The sequence below is a fragment of the Euwallacea fornicatus genome, chromosome 8, assembly GCF_040115645.1.
Source record: "Euwallacea fornicatus isolate EFF26 chromosome 8, ASM4011564v1, whole genome shotgun sequence".
In the NCBI taxonomy this organism is placed as follows: Eukaryota; Metazoa; Arthropoda; class Insecta; order Coleoptera; family Curculionidae; genus Euwallacea; species Euwallacea fornicatus.
The window spans coordinates 612,645-632,535 of NC_089548.1; the positions used below are offsets into that span (position 1 = coordinate 612,645).

The window sequence follows — 19,891 nt, forward strand, 5'->3', positions numbered from 1 at the left end:
TCACAATACCATGATAGAACCACCCTCATGCTTTACGGTTGACATCAAACACTGCGAAGGCATTTTTTCCGAAAGATTTCGTTTGACGAAAATTCACCGACGATTTTCAGAAATTTCGAATTTCCATTCGTCCGTTCACAGCACATTTCTCTATTATTCAGTAGTCCAATTTTGATGCTCACGTGCCCATTGAAGGCATTTTTGTTTGTTTTCCAATCTTAGCAACGGTTTCTTCACAGCAGTGCACCCCATTAATCCCCTTTGCCTCAGTCTCAGTGTTAACGATATGCGATTTGGCCGGATACTGTTCGCAGTTGCTCGGATTTCTGGTGCTGTTAATCGCCTATTTTTTTTTTGCTGGTGACAATAATATGAGTATCTTCTTGTGGGGTGGTCACTTTTAGCCGTCCACTACGAGGACCATCGCGAAAACTGCCCGTATGATTGAATCGATTAATGGTTGATTGTACACCTTTGAAGGAAACTTTCACTGTTTTAGCAATTTGGCGATATGAAAGTCCTTCGCCGTGTAAAGTGGTTTATCGTTTTTCAATATTAATTTTGATCGTTTTTGCCATTTGAAATTCTTAAACAACCTGATTGTTCAATAATTTGTCCACGAATTTTCTAGAAAGGTTTCGACATGTTCTGGATTTAAGCACACGTGGTAAAAACTTCAAATGTTTTTTCAGATCTATTTTAGATATAAACAACCACAATTGATTTGAACTTTGAAATTTTGATAGATCATAAAAATAGTAGGTGAGCGGTAGATTTCCCATTTCTTATAAACGAATAAAGTCCTTTTTTACTCTTAATGTATCGATCTCAGTAGTCATTAAGTATTAAGCGGATTTTTTGTCCGTTTTTCACTTTAAACATTAAATATTAACAAATTAAATAAGTAGCCATATTTAACAACTAATAAACCCAATTGATAAAGATTATTCTTGATTAACCAAGTGAACACTTTTGACCGGAGGTGTATATCTATCAATACTTTGTTTGGTACTCTTTGGAATCAGTAAAACCTTGCAACCGTCGTATCATTAAATAAACCAAATTCTCAGTACTTTCCTGAGAAATTAAGGACCATTCCTGCAGAAGAACTTTTGCAAGAATGGTCCTTCTTTGCTCGTTATGTCGCTTTTCCTAATTTGTTTCTCTAAGTATGACCACAAGTGATCGATAGGATTGAGGTCTAAGAACTGTGGAGGTATTTTTAATATATTCTTGAGTAAGTCTGGAGGAATACTTGGGGTCGTTGTCTTCTTGGAACCAATAAGCATAATGAATTGTCAATTTAATGACACTCTGCTCCAGATTTCCCCTTAAAATATTTCGGTACATAAACCTGTCCATGTTTCCTTCAATAAAGTGAAGGTTTCCAACACCTCTTAGAAACATACAATTCCAAACCATTTGACTTCCTCTAAGATGTTGCACTGTGGGTTTGAAATATTGTTTTTTTAGAGCTTCTCTGGGTTTTCTCTACACGTATAGACGTTCGTCTGATTTAAAAATATTAATGTTTGAGTCATCGGAAAAGATTACTCTACACTAGAATTCCATAGAGTTATTCAGGTATTCTCTCGCGAATTGTATTCTCTTCTTACGATTGGTTTTATTAATTCAAGATTTTTTTCTGGCTACTCTGCCACAGAATTCAGCTTATTTTAGAGCATTTCTAACAGTTTCGGCAGATACTCTGGAGTCTGTAGCCTTTTCAAGATCCGATGTGAGTTTAGCAGCACTAATTGTGAGGTATTCTTTTACTATACGAATAATTAAATTGCGTTCTCGATTCTTTATCTTCCTTGGTCTTCCTGTATGGACAGTTAATAAGACATTTCCCATATGTGTAAGTTTATTTATGATGTACTGAAGGGTGTCATGAGTTTTTTTAATACTTTTAGCGATTTGACGTAACAATTTTCTCTTTTTATAGAGGTCAACAATTAGGTTACGCATGTCAAGACTTAATTCGGACACTTTTCGAGACATATTTATAGTTGCTACTATAGTGAAATTATTCACCATAGAGAACTCGCTAGCAACAGACTATTCATGCAGATACAGTCAGTCAAAATGAAACTCGTACATTAACTTTATTTGGTATAATTCCTATGACAAATAAAAATTGGGAAAGAATACATACTTACTGGAAATGAAATTCTGTATGGAATATAATCCAAAATAAAAAATTATTCTAATTTGTTAACATCCATTCTTTAAAAAAAAACTTTAACATCTCAAAATGAAACTCGTACATTTTGCAAATTTTAGCTCTAAAATTTATTTATTGTCATTTCAATACTTAGTTGAAAGTCCTTTATTTTTTTATTATGTCTTTTAAACGGTCAGGTATAGATTTCACTAATTTCTCACAGTAGTTTGCCGAAATTGTTGCCCATTCATCCCTTAATACCGTTTTCAATAGTTGTTTATTAGAAATGTCATCTTTTCTAACAGCTACTTTCAATTGGCTCCACAAGTTTTCAATTCCATTAAGATCTGGACTCTGAGCAGGTGTTTCAATCACTTTGGGACAATTATACAGCAACCAGTGTTTGATTTTTGCTGTTTTATGCTTTTGGTCGTTGTCTTGATAAAACTTAAATGATTTTTCTATTTCAAATTTCCGTGCACTTTGTTTAAAATTTTACTTTAGCATATCTAAATACATACTTTGGTCCATAATACTTTCAATGAAATGGAGATTTCCAGGGTCTTTAGCCGATATGCAGCCCCAGACCATAACGGATCCCCGTCCGTGTTTTACTGTCGCTCTTTAATTTTTTTTATTCAACGCTTCATTGGGTTTTCTCCAAACCAATTGCTGTCCATCGAAACGAAAAATGTTGAATTTACTCTCGTCTGCAAAATTCACCTCTTTCCAGAAGTTCAAATCTTTTTCTTGGTATTCTTGAGCAAATCGTAAACGCTTTGTTTTATTAGCTTTGCTAATCTATGGTTCCTTCCCAGCTTCTCTACTCTTTAGGTCATGTCTATGTAGTAAATTTCGAATAATTTGTGAATTAACAACTTTTTTTAAATATTCTTTTACAATCTTCGCCAGTTTAGGAGCAGATATTTTAGGATTTTCTCGCATTTTTCTTAAAATCCATCTCTCATCATGATCATTAAAAATTTTTCTAGGGCTTTTCCTAGCTTTGTTTTCAAATATCTTGCTCTTTTTGTATCGATCTATGATACTTTGTACTGTTGTGTGACTCCTATTGACCATTTTACCGATTTGACGGTATGATTTTCCGCATTCATAATGTTGGATTATAAGTTTCCTTTCACTGACGCTGGTTTGTCTCCTTTAATGACCCATTTGAAATAGCAATAAAATCAGATAAACACGGTTTATATTAATTGGGAAACACGATAATTTAGCACGAAAACCCTCTAAGGTGATATTTGCTACTAAATAACGAGTCTGTACGAGTTTCATTTTGATATGAAGAATTGTTTTTATCAAAATATTTATTGAATATTACAACATTTTTGGAATTTCTGTATATTTACCAGGTCTATTTAATAAAATGAATAAATAAACAGGAATTTTATGTTAATTTCTGAACATGGAGATAAATTAATAGCAATAATTCCTTTGTACGAATTTTATTTCGACTGACTATTCGATACTTCAAGCTAGTAAAAAATGGCAAAAAATTATATTTATTTTGGTGTACGAATACTTTTTTGACCAGTATTTTTCATGTTCATTAAAAAACCATTATTATAAATAAACTTAGTTAAATTTAAAGTATTGTATTGACCTGAAATTTTACTATAAAAATAGTTGGAACGGATAATTTGATAAAACACATTTTAAAATACTTACTTAAAAAATATATATTTACTATTTATTAGCAAAGTGTACGAAAACTTTTTGTAGCCACTGTATGTATGGATACAATATAAATAGCAAAGCAATAAATAAAAAACAGTTTAAAAAAGAGCCTTTGTTCTGAGCAAACAAGATTAACACACATTTTTACGTGGACAAAAATGGAGAAACATTTATGAACATGAAAGTTATCAATGCGTTTTTTTTGTATTTTGTTGGATAATTTTTACTTCTTAATAACGCTTTCCGATATATCACCTCAAGCTCCTAATAAGGCATTGAAAAATTCTTTATTTTTAAATTTTTCCGCATTTTTATGTTTCACATCAGTTCCAAGTTGATTCCAGAAGTTCTCCAAAGGATTCAAGTCGGCACTCTGCGCTGGCTATTTTATTACCTCAACTTATTCAGCTTCCAAAAAGTTTTAAATTAATTTGGCGGTATGCTGCGGATCATTGTCGTGCATAAATTTCCAAGTTAAAGGTAAGTTTACCTCAGCATATAATGACGTTGTATTCTGCAATATACAGGGTGTTTCCTAAGTACGGTACATAACTTCGGAAGCGTATTCTACAGCTAAAATAAAGGTAATTTTGTTATATAAACTATATCCCAAAAATACTTCTTTGCGGAAATACAGGGTGTGAAAATTTCTTTAAAAAATTACAATTTTTTTAATATTTCCGAAACTACTCGAGACATTTTAATGAAAATTTTCAGAGTTTGAGAGTTAGCAACGGTTATATTTTACGCTAAAACAGTGGCGTGCGGGCAGGAAAATTGCTAAATATTTTAAAGGAAAAATGTGGTACGCCACTGTTATCTTTCAATATTTTGTTCTTTTTTTAATTATGTATTCGATTTGGAAGAAAAAAGGTCTTTTGACTTTTTTTCGTAGGACGCACTGTTTTCGAGTAAATAAATAAAAAACTGTAATGTAATAAGTACTATTCGTGAATGAATACAGCGCCATTTTTTTTTTATTATTTAACTAAAAATGGCAATCATAAAAATAATCATTTCTGATACAGAATCTAAGCAAATGTTGAAAGTGGCCACCTTCTGATAAAATGCACGATTGCATTCGTCTCATCATTGATTGTCTCACTCGTTCAAAAACTCCTAGAGTATTTCTTATGGCATTGCAACTTTGAATTCGATTTTTTAAGTCGTTTTCATCTAATACACGTGTCTTCTACACGAGCGACTTGAGGTGACCCCACAAATAAAAGTCTAAAGGATTCATATCATGATTGCGAGCTGGTCAAGTTTGAGGACCTCCGCGTCCAATCCGGCGATTAGGAAAAGTGTTGTGGAGGTACTGATGAGGAACAAGGCTGTAGTTAACTGGGGCACCGTCTTGCGTAAACCAGAAATTAGGTCTTACTTGTAGAGGAACATCTTCTAACAGGACATTTAATTCTTCAGTTAGAAACTGACTATACAAATTACCATTTAGTCAAGGGGATAAAAAGTGTGGTTCAATAAGATAATCACCAATAATCTCTATCCTAAAATGATTGCTGAAAGCAACCTTCCCTTATTCCATGAGGATTTTCGTAAGCTCACAAATGTTCATTATGAAAATTAATGATTGCTTCTCGCGAAAAAGTTGCCTCATCAGTAAATAAAACTTCACTCAAAAAAATGTTGTTATGAGCCACTGTATAGAGTAACCACCTACTGAAATTTAGCCTTGATTGAAAATCGCGGGGTAACAGAACTTGTACTCGTTGTATATGGTATGGGAATAACTGAGCAACTTTCAAAACTTTCCAAACAGTCTTTGGACTCACATGAAGTTGTTTTGCTACCTTCCTGGTACTAGTTGAAGGATTTTCTTCTATCTCTCGCAGTATTACTTCTTCTAGTGCAGGCGTTGTTACTGTTGGAGGACTACCATAAACTTCCGGATTATGTTTAAAACTACCGGTTTCACTCAATCTGGCATATAGCTTCCTAAATGTTTTAGTACATGGCGTTACTCTATTTGGATAACGTTCCTGATAAAGTCGTCGAGCTTCTACCGAATTTCCATTTGCTAGGCCATACATGAAATAAATTTGAGCCATTTTAGCGTTAGTGAAGTTATTCATTTTCGAATTTTAATATCTCACGCACAGATAAATAAACGGCGTTGGTGACTAGTGAAATGTCGACAATTTCGCTACCAAACAGGCAAGTACACAACAAAAAAAAATTCATATCTTCATACAAATATTTGTTCTCTTAAGAATAATAAAAAATAATGAAAAAATTTAGCAACAATGTTTTTTATTTATTTACTCGAAAACGGTGCGTCCTACGAAAAAAAGTTAAGATACCTTTTTTTTCCAAATCGAACACATAATTAAAAAAGGAAAAAAATATTGGAAAAGAACAGTGGCGTACATTTTTTCTTTAAAATATTCAGCAATTATCCTGCTCGCATGCCACTATTTTTAGCGTGAAATACGTACCGTTGCTAACTCTCAAACCCTGCAAAATTTCATTAAAATGTCTCGAGTAGTTTCGGAAATATTAAAAAAATTGTAATTTTTTAAAGAAATTTTCACACCCTGTATTTCCGCAAAGAAGTATTTTTGGGATATAGTTTATATAACAAAATTACCTTTATTTTAGCTGTAGAATACGCTTCCGAAGTTATGTACCGTACTTATGAAACACCCTGTATTGAGGTACATATACCGGTCCATAATCCCGTTAATTTGTATCAGTGATCTTATTTCACGTCCAGAAAAACATCTCTAAACAAGGACGTTTCTTCCTCGATGTTTTATTGTCAAATTCATATACAGTTGCGAGATTAATTATTTGTCCACCCATATAAAATTAAAAATATTAGAATAATATCCAAATTATTCAAATATTTTTAAGTTTTATTACATAAACAAAATATATCATATCAGCCTCAAAAAATACCAATACATGTTTAACAATAACTTTAAAATATATATGTAATTGTAAATTGTTATAAAGTGAAAACAAGAAAGGAAAAATTATTCGTCCACTAACTTTATCCTATAAAATATTATAATTCAGTATCGTGTAGCATATCTTTTTAATTTTATAATTTCTTTCAATCTCTCAGGCATTGACTTCACCAATTTTCTGGTTACATCTTCGATTTTTGCCCATTCTTCCAGACATTTAACTTTAAGCTCCTGTTTATTGGATATTTTGTGTTTCTTCACTCTTTCTTTCAATTCTGACCACAATTGCTCGATGGGATTTACATCCGGTGAGTGACGAGAAGTTTCCAATACTCTTGGTGTGTTATATAACAACCATTCTCTAACAATCCGTGCTTTGTATTTGGGATCATTATCTTGTTGGAACATATAATTATCTAAAATCCCCATTTCATTTGCACTTTCTCGTAAATTATTTTTAAGAATATTTAAATAGACAAAGCGATCCATAATCCCATCGATAAAATGAAGTCTACCCACTCCATGCGAGAACACACAGCCCCAGATAAGTAGAGAACCACCCCCATGCTTTACTGTTGGAATTAAATTTTTAGGTTTATAAGCTTCTCCGGGTTTTCTATACACTAAAACTTTCTTTGACTTTTCAAACAGCTCAATTTTCGTCTCATCTGTGAAAATAACTTTTTTCCAGAATTTAAGGTCTTTTGACAGATACATTTTAGCAAATTCAACGCGCTTGGTTCTGTTCACCTTATTAATGAAGGGTTTTCTCCTAGTTACTCGTGCCCTCATAACCATATTATTTCTTAATCATTTTCTTATGGAAGTAACATGTACAACTCGTACATAATCTGTTGCAACACTTTTTGCCAAATCTGTTGCCGTAACATTTGGATTTATTGTCACTTTTCTTATAATTTCTCGTTTCATACGTTCGCTAAAGGCACATTTTCTTCCTCTTCCTGGCAATGTTTCAGTTGTTTTTGTCGTTTTATATTTTTTTTATAACAGACTGGATCGTTGACCTACTTCTTCCAGCAATTTTGGTTATTGCACGTTGTGAGTTTCTCTAGTTATTCAATTTTACAATCAATGCTCTAACTTGAGGCGGAACTTCCAAAGATTAACGACCCATTTTTGGAACTAACTTGCTTTTTATGCACAAGATATATACAGGGTGTCTGTAAAAGGTCTTTACAACGCTCTACCACAGATTCTTCAGATCAAAACAAGACGATTTAGCCATATTTAGTCTAGTCCAAAAGTTGATAATAACAGCGCTAGAGGGCGTCAAAGTTGAAAATTAAAAATCAATTTTTTAACATATTTTCCATACTGTACAACATAAAAACGTGAAAGTTGGTGTAGGGGAGTTTTTCAAGACGCCGAATTCATATCTGCTAATAAATTGCACTTACCTGGTAGAGGGCGCCACTTACGGCACACCGCATGTATTAAATTGATTGAAACTTTTTTGCCTCCTGGTATAAATGATTTTCGAATACAGTAGTGTATTTGGTCATCGTTTATAAATAAAAAAGGTATACCTTGTTGATGTTGCTACGAGGAGCCGTTTACGAGATAAATGCATTTTAGTAATTCAGGTGTAAGATTTTAGATTAAACAACTTATTTACTACAAAAAGGTACTCTTGATAAGACCTTTAATAATTCGCAGTAGTTTTACAAGAAAACTTAATTACCAAATCATGAATACAAAGAAATAAGAATATCACAAAAACTGTTCATTTTGCACTAAATGTTAGAAATCATTTAAATCAACAGTACCCAAATAAATGGATAGGCAGAGGTAATGACGCCCCTGTAAAATGGCCACCACGTTCTCCGGACTTAAATCCAATGGATTATTTTTTATGGGGACACCTTAAGTCCATGGTTTACATGACAACTGTCGATAACGAAGAACAACTGTGGCAACGTATTCAAGATGCAATAAATAATATTAGAAACGACGAAGAAGTTATGCAAAGAGTACATTTTAATTTTCTTCGGCGTATAAACCTTTGTATACGTGCAAATGGTGGACTCTTTGAACAGTTTTTGTGATATTCTTATTTCTTTGTATTCATGATTTGGTAATTAAGTTTTCTTGTAAAACTACTGCGAATTATTAAAGGTCTTATCAAGAGTACCTTTTTGTAGTAAATAAGTTGTTTAATCTAAAATCTTACACCTGAATTACTAAAATGCATTTATCTCGTAAACGGCTCCTCGTAGCAACATCAACAAGGTATACCTTTTTTATTTGTAAACGATGACCAAATACACTACTGTATTCGAAAATCATTTATACCAGGAGGCAAAAAAGTTTCAATCAATTTAATACATGCGGTGGGCCGTAAGTGGCGCCCTCTACCAGGTAAGTGCAATTTATTAGCAGATATGAATTCGGCGTCTTGAAAAACTCCCCTACACTAACTTTCACGTTTTTATGTTGTACAGTATGGAAAATATGTTAAAAAATTGATTTTTAATTTTCAACTTTGACGCCCTCTAGCGCTGTTATCATCAACTTTTGGACTAGACTAAATATGGCTAAATCGTCTTGTTTTGATCTGAAAAATCTGTGGTAGAGCGTTGTAAAGACCTTTTACAGACACCCTGTATAACAAATCTTTATTTCCAGTGGAGAGGGGCCATCGACTCATATGGTCTTTCAGCCCATGGGTACAATTTTGTTTTGTAACAATATTATGCTATTACCTAGCTACCTCTTTAACTTTTGAATACAAGCGAAAAAAAAATGGACCTTTCTATTGTCTATCAAAACATTCTAAGAGGGTGTTAGAAGGAAAAAGGAAGCGGGGTGGTCTCGTCTGTCTGATTATCGTAAGTGGGTTCAGTATCGTCCAGTTATGCACAAGAATACTACTCAAATATCAGAAATACAGTGAAATCTCCCATAAGCGGACACCGGTGGTCGTCTTCTATTTGTCCGCTTATAGGAGGTGTCCGCTTATTAGAAAATGTGAAAATATAGATGGGTTTTTTAAAACTTATTTATTAAATAAATATTTTATTCAATTAAGAGAGTAAAATAAGAATAATCTTAACTAATCAGCCACAAAAAAAGAAATATTTTAAAATGAGAAATTAACAAGTACGTATATGTATGTACATGTATGTACTACATATATACATACATATTTAGGTAACTAAAGTTTAGAAGTAAAATACTCAGTAATTGAAGTTTGACGGGTCTTTTTCTTCATAAAATCCTCTTCAAAATGTATCTCTAACTTACTTAACATTTCGAATCCTCTCAAATCACTGTTCTTCAAAGAAAACTCTTTTAATTTATTTACATTATTAAACGCGTCACTGTAAGAATGGATTTTACTATCGCTCATATTATTGTTGTATATCATCGTATCCGATTCATCTTCAGAGTCTATCTCTTCCGTGTTTTCATTAGAAATTGAAACTTCCATTTCTTGATCTTCAACTTGAACAGCGTTATCAACATTAATAAAAGCATCTGTATCAGTTTGTTCATGTCCAGCATGTCTCATCATTTTGCACACCTCCGCAAGTTTTGATAACGGGACTTCGTCATCTGGGTCCCAACCCTCACCTGATATTGGTGTAACTTCATATCTAAACCCAGCTTTAGTAAAGCAATTCTTTATGGTCGTAGAAGATACTTGTTTCCAAGCTGAATGAATGAAAAACACCGCCTCCAGTACATTTATACATTTGGCTAACTCATTAGCGTTGTTAACACTGTCCATTTTTATTAAAATGTGTCTTAATATAATTGAGCGGTAACATATTTTAAAATTCTTTATTATTCCCTGATCCAATGGTTGACACAAAGCTGTCGTATTTGGTGGTAAGAAAATTATTTTGATATTCTGCAGATTGAGGTCTCTTGGGTGAGAAGCGGCATTGTCCATAAATAATAAAATCTTCCGTTTTTCCCTGGCCATTTTGTGATCAAACACTTGTAGCCATTCTGTCATGATATTACTTGTCATCCAAGATTTGTTATTTGAATACCACGTGACAGGTAAAGTACGTAGGTCCAACTTCTTGAAACAACGAGGCCTTGCTGATTTTCCGATAACTAAAAGCTTTTCCTTCTCACCTGCCATATTTGTACAGTGTAAAATAGTGAGGCGTTCTTTGGCCATTTTTCCACCCGCACATTTTTCACCTTTTAAAGCGAATGTTTTTTCGGGTAAGGCACGAAAGAAAAGGCCAGTCTCGTCAGCATTATAGATATTTCTTGGCTCGTAGTGTTTCAGTAACACCGAAATATTGTTCTTGAAAATGGCGACGTGCTCCGTATTGACAGTAGCAGCCTCTCCTGAAATTGAACGAAACGTAATGTTGTGTCGAATCCGAAATTTTTCAAGCCATCCAGAAGAAGCGCGAAAATCCTGGTACCCCATTTTTTCTGCAAGTTCTTTCGCCTTTGATCGAATTATAGGCCCTGATATAGGAAAATTTTTATTCCGGGCTTTAACAAACCATTCATAAGTTAGTTTGTCGATGTTAAATCCCTTAGTTTTGAAGAATGATCTCTTCTGCTCCGAGTTAAATGATGTAACACAACTGTTTAATAGTTGTTCTCTCTTCTTAATTATTTCACTTGCCTGGGTTTTTCCTATATTAAATCGGGCCGCTAAGTTACGTACACTAAGTTTTTCTCTATCGTAAACTTCCACTACTTGCAGCTTTTCTTTTAAAGTTAACAGACGTTTTGTTGGAGCCATTATTAACATATAAACACTAAAAACACACAAGGAGAAATACTACTACTACTACGACTACTCCGAACGTTGCGTTAAATACAAATGTAGTAGACAAAAATAGTGGCATGGTTATACATACATAATATGCCTTTCGGGAGTCCGGTAATTCCCCTACGAAAGACGTGCGGCCAGGCAAAACGTTGCCATTCGTTAAATATATTAAAAGGAACGGCAACGTTCATTCGAAAATTATTTCCTGGTCGCGGGCTAAATAAATGTCCGTTTATGAGAGAAAAAATGTAAAAATGGAGTTAGATTCAATGTCCGTGTCCGTTTAATAGACAGTCCGCTTAATAGAGAAATATTTATTAGAATATCTTATGGGAAAGAGTTGGTCCCCAGAAAACTGTCCGGTTATTAGAGAGGTCCGCTTATCGGAGGTGTCCGTCAAGGGAGATTTTACTGTACAATGTTCAGTTTATCTATAAGGCATTTACAAAAAAAAAACAAATAATAAATATTTTAGGCATTTTTATTGTCCAAGAAATTTTAATAAATATCAATATTTACTGCTAATTAGCTAATAACCTAATAATTCAATAGATGATAGGTTTAATTCATATCAATCGTAGCATTTGGCTTTATTATCTTCAATTCTTTTAGAATTACGTAGTGGACGAATAATTAATCCCGCAACTGTACTTAAGGTTGAATCGTTCATTCGTAGTATGCCATATCCATTTAATATCATCCTATCCAAATAGATTGTACTGACCTGAGTACATTTTTTCACTGGTTAAAGGTGCAGGTCGAATGTTTTTTTTTTTTTTTATCTATTTACAATCTGTACAAAAACAATAAGTAAATGCGCTGAAAGACGTTGGCAATGGTTGGATATAGTGTCTTGATTGGAACTTAACAATATAAGTTCCTCAAGATGCCCAATGGCTGGTCACTTAATATTACTGGTTCTCACACATATCTTCAGCTGCTAAAGCGCTCCGGCATATCAGGTGGCTTGTATCGTTTTAGTCTTCTTGTGATGGTCTCCTCGCTGAGTAGATGGCCAGTCAGATGGTTGGGATGATTGTCCAGTCTGTCCTGGTATTTTTGGGAGAACCTGGCAATCTCTTCTCGAACCCAAGGCATGTTAAGGTCCAAGTGGATGGTTTTATTGTCAACATACCAGGGGCTTTTAGTCAGGTACCTAAGCGTTTTTGATTGGAACCGTTGTATGATTTCGATGTTCGAGTGACTGGCTGTTCCCCAGAGTTGTATTCCATAGGTCCATATTGGTTTCAAGATAACTTTGTATATGAGAATTTTGTTCTCTACGGAGAGCTGCGATTTGTGCCCTATTAGCCAGTACATTTTTTTCGTAGTCAAATCAAGCTCTTTGCGCTTTGACTGTATGTGACTTTTCCAGTTCAGTCGCTTATCGAGGTGCATTCCAAGGTATTTGGCTGACTCGTGTTGAGGAATTGTGACTCCATTCAGGGTGATCGGGGGGCAGTCCCCTTTTTTTAAAGTAAATGTTACATTTTTGGACTTAGCCTCGTTCACAGCAATTCGCCATTTGGAAAGCCATTCCTCTACGCCGTGAAGTTCGTTTTGCATGGCATTGGCAGCTTGGGTACAATCTCTATCCACGGTTAGTATAGCAGTGTCGTCTGCGAATGTGGAGATAAATGTATCGCGACTGATAGGAATATCAGCGGTGTATAAATTATAGAGAGTTGGGCCCAAAACTGATCCCTGAGGAGGTCGAATGTTTCAAGATAAATTTAAGTCTGGCCTGTCTATTTTCTTTTTTTTTAGATATGAAGAATGCTTTAGCAGGTCTTCAAGCGTACAGTTTTTCTTGGCACGAGCGTCTCCTAATTGATCTTACAGAAATCGATATCGATGAGTAACCTTTTTTTATATTCTCATCAGTTATAAATGGATTTTTTAACGAACATCTTCTAATTAACTTGTCTGTGGCCAAAGCTGTTTACCTGAGTCTTACAGGTTTAGGAACACTAGCGAGGGTCCCTCGATTTTATATCATTTGAATTTGCTTGGGAACAACATTTCTATGCGAGTTTAAATCTTTAACGATATTTCTCAATTATAATTTGTCTAATTAGATAAGACAAATTCTTCCAGGAGGCATTTTGTCGACCCTTTGAAATATACTGCCAAAATCTGAATCTATTTAGGCGAGCAAAATTCATAGAGTGGTAAAGATGAGAAAAAATTTGTTCATTTTTGTCCGCTTAAAATTATAAACGTTTTTTTTTCATCATTTATAAAGTCATTAGAATTTTGTTAATGCAGTATGAGACAAAATTAGATCGACTTTTTATTTTTTATTATTTCTCATGATGTATCGTATGTGTAATATGCACTAAATTAAACATTTATCTTAAGAAAGATACAATGTTTATGGAAAATATAGTTGAAAAAAAAACATATTTTTCTAAGATAAAAATAATATAAAAAATGTTCCGTAATAAATGCTACAAAATTAGAGCGACTGGTCTGGTTTCTAAATAAATTCATAATTAAAATTTAGTATTTTGTGCAATATCCACTATTGGCAGTAACTTGATGATATCTGTTTGGCATTGATTTTATTAGATTAGATATTGTCTCGTCGTCTATAGGTTTCCAAGCATTTTGTATTTCTTGCCACAGCTGCTGACCCTTATTTGAGATGTTTTTGTTTCGAACCCTCTTATCAACTATTCCCCAAAGGTTCTTTATTGGATTTAAATTCGGTGACTGAGGTGGTCATTGTAATTGTTTAATATTTTTTTCAACAAACCACTGCTTCACTATTTTAGCAGTGTGTTTCGGGTCGTTTTCGTGTTGAAACATAAATTTCAAAGAGATTTCCCATTCCGCTTATGGAAGCATAACATCTTCATTTTATGTTCAATTTTATGAATAAGGCAGATAGATTAACCACAAAGCAACCCCAAACCATGTATTGCCACCACCGTACTTTATAGTGCCAGAGACGTACTTAGAATCGAACCTGTTCATAGCGGAGCAATGTATAAACTGCGCACCTTCACTACCAAAAACGTTGAATTTGAATTCATTGCTAAATAACATCTTTTGTTCCAATATTTAACAGTCCAGTGTAAATAGCGGTTTACAAGAAACATTTGACTATCTCGATTTTTTTTGGTCAGTAATGGTTTCTTCGTTGGTCTTCCAGGAAGTCCCATTTCTACCAAACAATGCTGGACGGTTCTTGAAGACACACTAAAGTTACCTAATTCCGATAAAATTTGATTTACAAATAAATTTAGATATCTCTGACTAATCCTTTTTATTCTCCGATATTCTTGCTTGCTTGTTTTTCTTTTTTCCCTCCTCGTTTTATATTTATAATCTTCTCCCTAATAAGTAAATTTTTGATAATTTTCAAAACAATCTTTTTTTTTGTTCTAAATTGTCCAATTATTGTTTACTGTGGTACTCCTGCTTTATAGGCCTCTATAATTTTTTCTTTAATATCAATTGGATAATATTTTCCACCAGGCATCTTGCACTATTAGACTTTATTAAACAACGGTATATGCGATTGGCTACCCACAAGAGCTAAACAGAAAATTAAGAAGTAGCTTTGATTTTGTCGCAAAATATCTAGTCTGGTATTTAAAAAATACTCATAAGGGACGGCAGTCCTAGATAAGCTGAAAATAAATGCCCAGATAAAGGTGCTAGATGTTGTTAATAAATGTCCTATTTTATTTGTTTTATGGGGTCAAAAAAAACACATATTTTAGCGAGTCGCCCTAAATTTGCCCAATACTGTATGCTTTTAAAAGAACCTTTAGAAATAAATATTTTTCTAAAATGAAATGAAGGTTATAACGTTTAATTATAAAAATATGAACAGAATGTAAAAATTTCACCATTTTTGGCCAGTACTGTATACGAGATTATTATTAAAATGTTATATTTCCCATTCAATATTAACCAAAGATCAACATTAGCCTTATATTCATTCATTTTAATGTAGATTGTCAAATCAAAGGAAACTTTGAATGTGTATAAATATAAGTTTTTGTATTTTTCGGTAAATTTATCACTTAGTTTCCACTAAGACAAATTAAATTAAGATACTACCTTGGTACAGAACGGCAAACTGTGTTTTTCACAAGGATATCGTTTATCCTTATGGTATTTGTTGTATCCCAGATACGAGTGCATTTATTTATTGTCTTTTCTGTACAGTGAGTATCAGAATACCTGGGCTTTATTCTGCCAAAACCTATTTCATATTTTTGGTTCGAAATTCAAGCGCTCAATACTTCAGCTGATTGTCTTTATACACGTGTACGCACAAGAGGCTATAACTCCCAGTTATTATTCCGATTAAAAGCCAAACGAGGATTGCGAAAATTTAATAATTTCTTACTAATATTAAGAGTAAGTATGGACCATTATACTGTTGTGCAGCACCATCACTAACCACAGACCTATCGACTTTTCACAAACTATCTATTAATATTTGATAATTATTAACCTGAGATTAGGAATAAGTCAGTTTATTACATTAAATTAAGAAAAGGATTAACCATGGGTTGTTGAATCGCATTCATAAGTCTCGTTAAAAAGCAAATACCTGAATCATAAGATAATGTGGGACCGTGATAATGTATGGCATGGTGGGTATGCATGTCGGGGATAATCTTATACCTTCTTAATAAAATTTATACTTTTTTCACTGATATTTAAATAGTTGCACATATCACAGTCCGTACGTGGAAAATTCATCAAGAAATGCCCGTAACATTTACGCTTGACCATCCATGCATTATACTGGTACGAAAGAAACAAAACTTGAGGCGTAAAAAAGGAAAGAAATTAGTGTATCCTTTGATTATAGGAAGACTTAATCGAGTATAATTTGTGCTTTTTAAGAATTTATATTTACTTTTGTATTCTCTGTTTCGCTTTTCCTATTCGAAATATGAAAATGTCTATAAGTCGCGATAAGTTTGACATTGGCTTGTTGGTTATATAATTCAAAAGTGAAATATACTAAATAACATACTAATATATATTAAAAATTGTATACTTAATTGTTTTAGATTTTAAGTTGGGTTTAATCCGTATCATGTGGGGGAACGCATGCTGATGGTGCTGACTATTAATGAATTGCCTTTTTACATACACCACGAATTTTAAAGTTTATTTAACAAGAGAAATCATTTAACCGTTAACCATGAACTAGAACAGTATTTTGACATTCTTAATAATGCTGACATTGGAAGAGTTGTATACGAAACCCTGTACTTTCCTTTCTCAAAGGTCAGTAAAAAAAGTACTCGGTATACAGGATTGTCCACTAAGCGTGCGTCAAATGATTACGGCCTTAGTTATAGTTTTTTTCGAAAATTCTTTTTAAAGTTATATGTACAACCTTATAAGGTATATTTTAAAAATATTTTCATTGTACAGGGTCTGTCAAAAAAAAGATATAACAAAAAAAAACATTTTTTTTTTAATGGAACATCCTATATATTATTACATATTTGGATTTTACGTTCAATTTTAATATAAGCTTATTAACACGCTGTCAATCTTAAAATTGATAGTTTTCAAGGTATGTACAATTGAACGTTGTATGTGACAGTTACAAATGTTTGAAAAATTACAAATTGTTAACCAACGGAAAGGTATTTGGGAACTCTTTTTTGTTATAATACAATAGAAGGTTCATTTTTAGAATGGTAACAAGAGTTGCTTAACACTTTCTACAGAGTGTCCACAAAAATAAAACCAACTTGAACATCAAAAAACCGTCAAAACTTAAACATTTCAAATGGAACCCTACCATTATTTTGATGTATTATGAAACTACACTGAAAAATAAGTTATGTTCATACACTGATGGCCAAAAGTAAATTGACAAATACATTTTTTTTTTAATTTACTAAATAAGAGAAACAATAATCTAATTCTTTTTTTTAATGATATAATTATCCACTCTAGATAAATAATGTTCGTAAATTAAACAAATGTTTTACAAAAAAATATATGTAAAATTAAAATATAAATTATTATGTGGACAAAAATAAATTGTCAATTCTTTTAAATAACAAAAAAAAACAAACCTAAAAATAAATACACTCTTTTCTTTAATAATCAATACTGTATCCTCTGTTCCTTCTTACTTCTAATATTCTCTTTGGCATCGACGCAATTGGCTTGTTAATTAAAGTTTCGTCTATTTCCGCCCATGTTTGCCTTAAATTTTCAAAAAGTTCTTCCTTATTTTTATATCTTTTGGTTCTAATTTTTCTGTCCAGATAGTCCCATAAGTTTTCTATCGGATTAAGATCCGGAGACTGGGATGGCCATTTAATAACATTGATTTTTTCTTTTGTTAGCCAATTCTTAACGAATTTTGAAGCATGCTTAGGGTCATTGTCATGCTGAAAGTAGTCTACAAGGCATAACCTCATCTGAATAAGGTACCATCACATTCTCTAATATGTCTTAATACATGAACCTATCCATATTGCCTTCTATTCGATGAAGTGGTCCGATACCGTACCCAGAAAAACATCCCCAGACCATTACGGATCCTCCGCCATGCTTGACCGTTGGAATAGTATATTTTGGATCGCATATTTTGCCTTCAGGCCGTCTTACATATCGTTTCCCATCCGAATGGATCAAATTAAATTTTGACTCATCACTAAAAATGACTTTTTTCCAATCGTCAACAGTTCAATCTCCGTATTCTTTTCCAAAATTAAGACGGGCCTTCAAATTTCTTTTACTAAGCAAAGGTTTCTTAGCAGGTCTTCCAGTTTTTAGCTCACAATTCTGTAGTCTTCTTCTCACAGTACGCGAACTTACTGAACAAACTTGGTTTTCGTCTAAAATATCTTTTATTTCTCTGGAAGTAATAAATGGATTTTGCTTTGCTCGTCTTAAAATAAATTTATCGGTAGCAACAGTAGTTTTTTTACGTCTTCCAGTTTTTCGACAAGGGAGAACATTTCCGTGGATGAGAAATTTTTTAACAATTTGTGAAACTTGTGAAACAAAAAAATTGTTGAAAAAATTCTCAATAATGAATATTTTCTAGCAATATCGGCTTGGCGAATACCTTTTTTATAATCAGCAATAATTCTGGATTTTATCTCACTTGATAAAGCAACTCCTGACGGCATTTTATTAAATTAGGTACACACAAACTCAATTCACTGTTAAAATCACAAAAATTGAATATAATTAGTTTTTAAGTCACTAATCAATAGATTGTCAATTTATTTTTGTCCGGGCTCACTCAACACCAACTATGTCCTATCAATAAAATAATGCGATAAACAAATAGTGCAAAAACAAGAAATTTATCAATAAATAGTTTAAGAGTTTGTATTTTATTTTTATGGGTTTTGTTGGCCAGGTATGAATTTTAAATTTTTGAGATAGAAAAATTATTTATGTATAGGATTGTCAATTTACTTTTGGCCACCAGTGTATTTAATTACCTATACTAAAGTTGCATAGTTTTTGCGTAATTTTGCTTTACAAGTTTATGCATAGGCGATACATCCCTAATTCTAATTTATGATGTGTAATTGATGGATGTATCTATGAAAATGCATAAATAGAAATAATATGTTTTTTTGGTATTAAGAAAGTATCTGAATTAAAAGTTTCTCTAATTCTTTGCTCCACATTTGGTACTGTATTTGATGGTGTTCTGTAGATCAGAGCAACTAAATTGCAATGAATACCTGATTAACCATTGCTTATCGTTGTTATGTCAGTGTTATTATTTATTTTTGTGTCCTGTGGCACTCAATGATATTTTATTCATATTCTATTTCTTTAAAAACAAGTTTTTTGTATTAAAAATTGATTATACGACTCAAGAATTAATCGATATGATTTATCTTCTCGGAGAGTGCTTTAAGAATTGTTTTCATCCAGAGTATGTGGTAAGAAGCTTTCTGATAGGAGGCATTCATATGTATTATCATTTCAAAGATTGACGGACAGATTTGACAGGACTTTTAAGATGAGTTAAATACGAAAAGCGTAACAGAATAAACCCCGTAGTAAACGAAGAAAAAGAATTTAACGTTCTCGCGACGGTTGTGAAAGATCCCCATAGTACTACATCAGATATAAATAGTTTGTTAGGAATAGGTTAATCGGAAATGCAGAAATACAAAAAAAAATTTTAAAATTAAACTCATCCGAAAAAGTTTAACATGGGCGTATGTGTAGACACTGAGAAACAAAAACTTTTTTTTATTCGCAATTTTTCAAAATTTTGAGAAACAATGCTAGATTTTGAATGTTCAAAAAAATACAATTTGAGAGTACACATAGTCTTTGTTTTTCGATTTGTATATC

The 19,891-nt window shown here is 32.8% G+C and overlaps 1 protein-coding gene across 8 annotated transcripts in view; it reads left to right on the forward strand.

The window, feature by feature from the left end:
* Positions 1-19,891, forward strand: part of LOC136340822 (antichymotrypsin-2-like) — an 83,413-nt gene that overhangs the window by 25,025 nt on the left and 38,497 nt on the right. Inside the window, exon 4 of one of the 8 annotated variants that reach the window (XM_066285200.1) lies at positions 16,251-16,898. The exons of the other annotated variants lie outside the window; for them this stretch is intronic. Within the exon in view, the coding sequence (XP_066141297.1) occupies positions 16,251-16,417 (167 nt within the window). The 3' untranslated portion in view covers positions 16,418-16,898. Of the gene's footprint in view, positions 1-16,250; positions 16,899-19,891 lie in introns of those variants that run through there. 8 annotated transcript variants of the gene reach the window in all.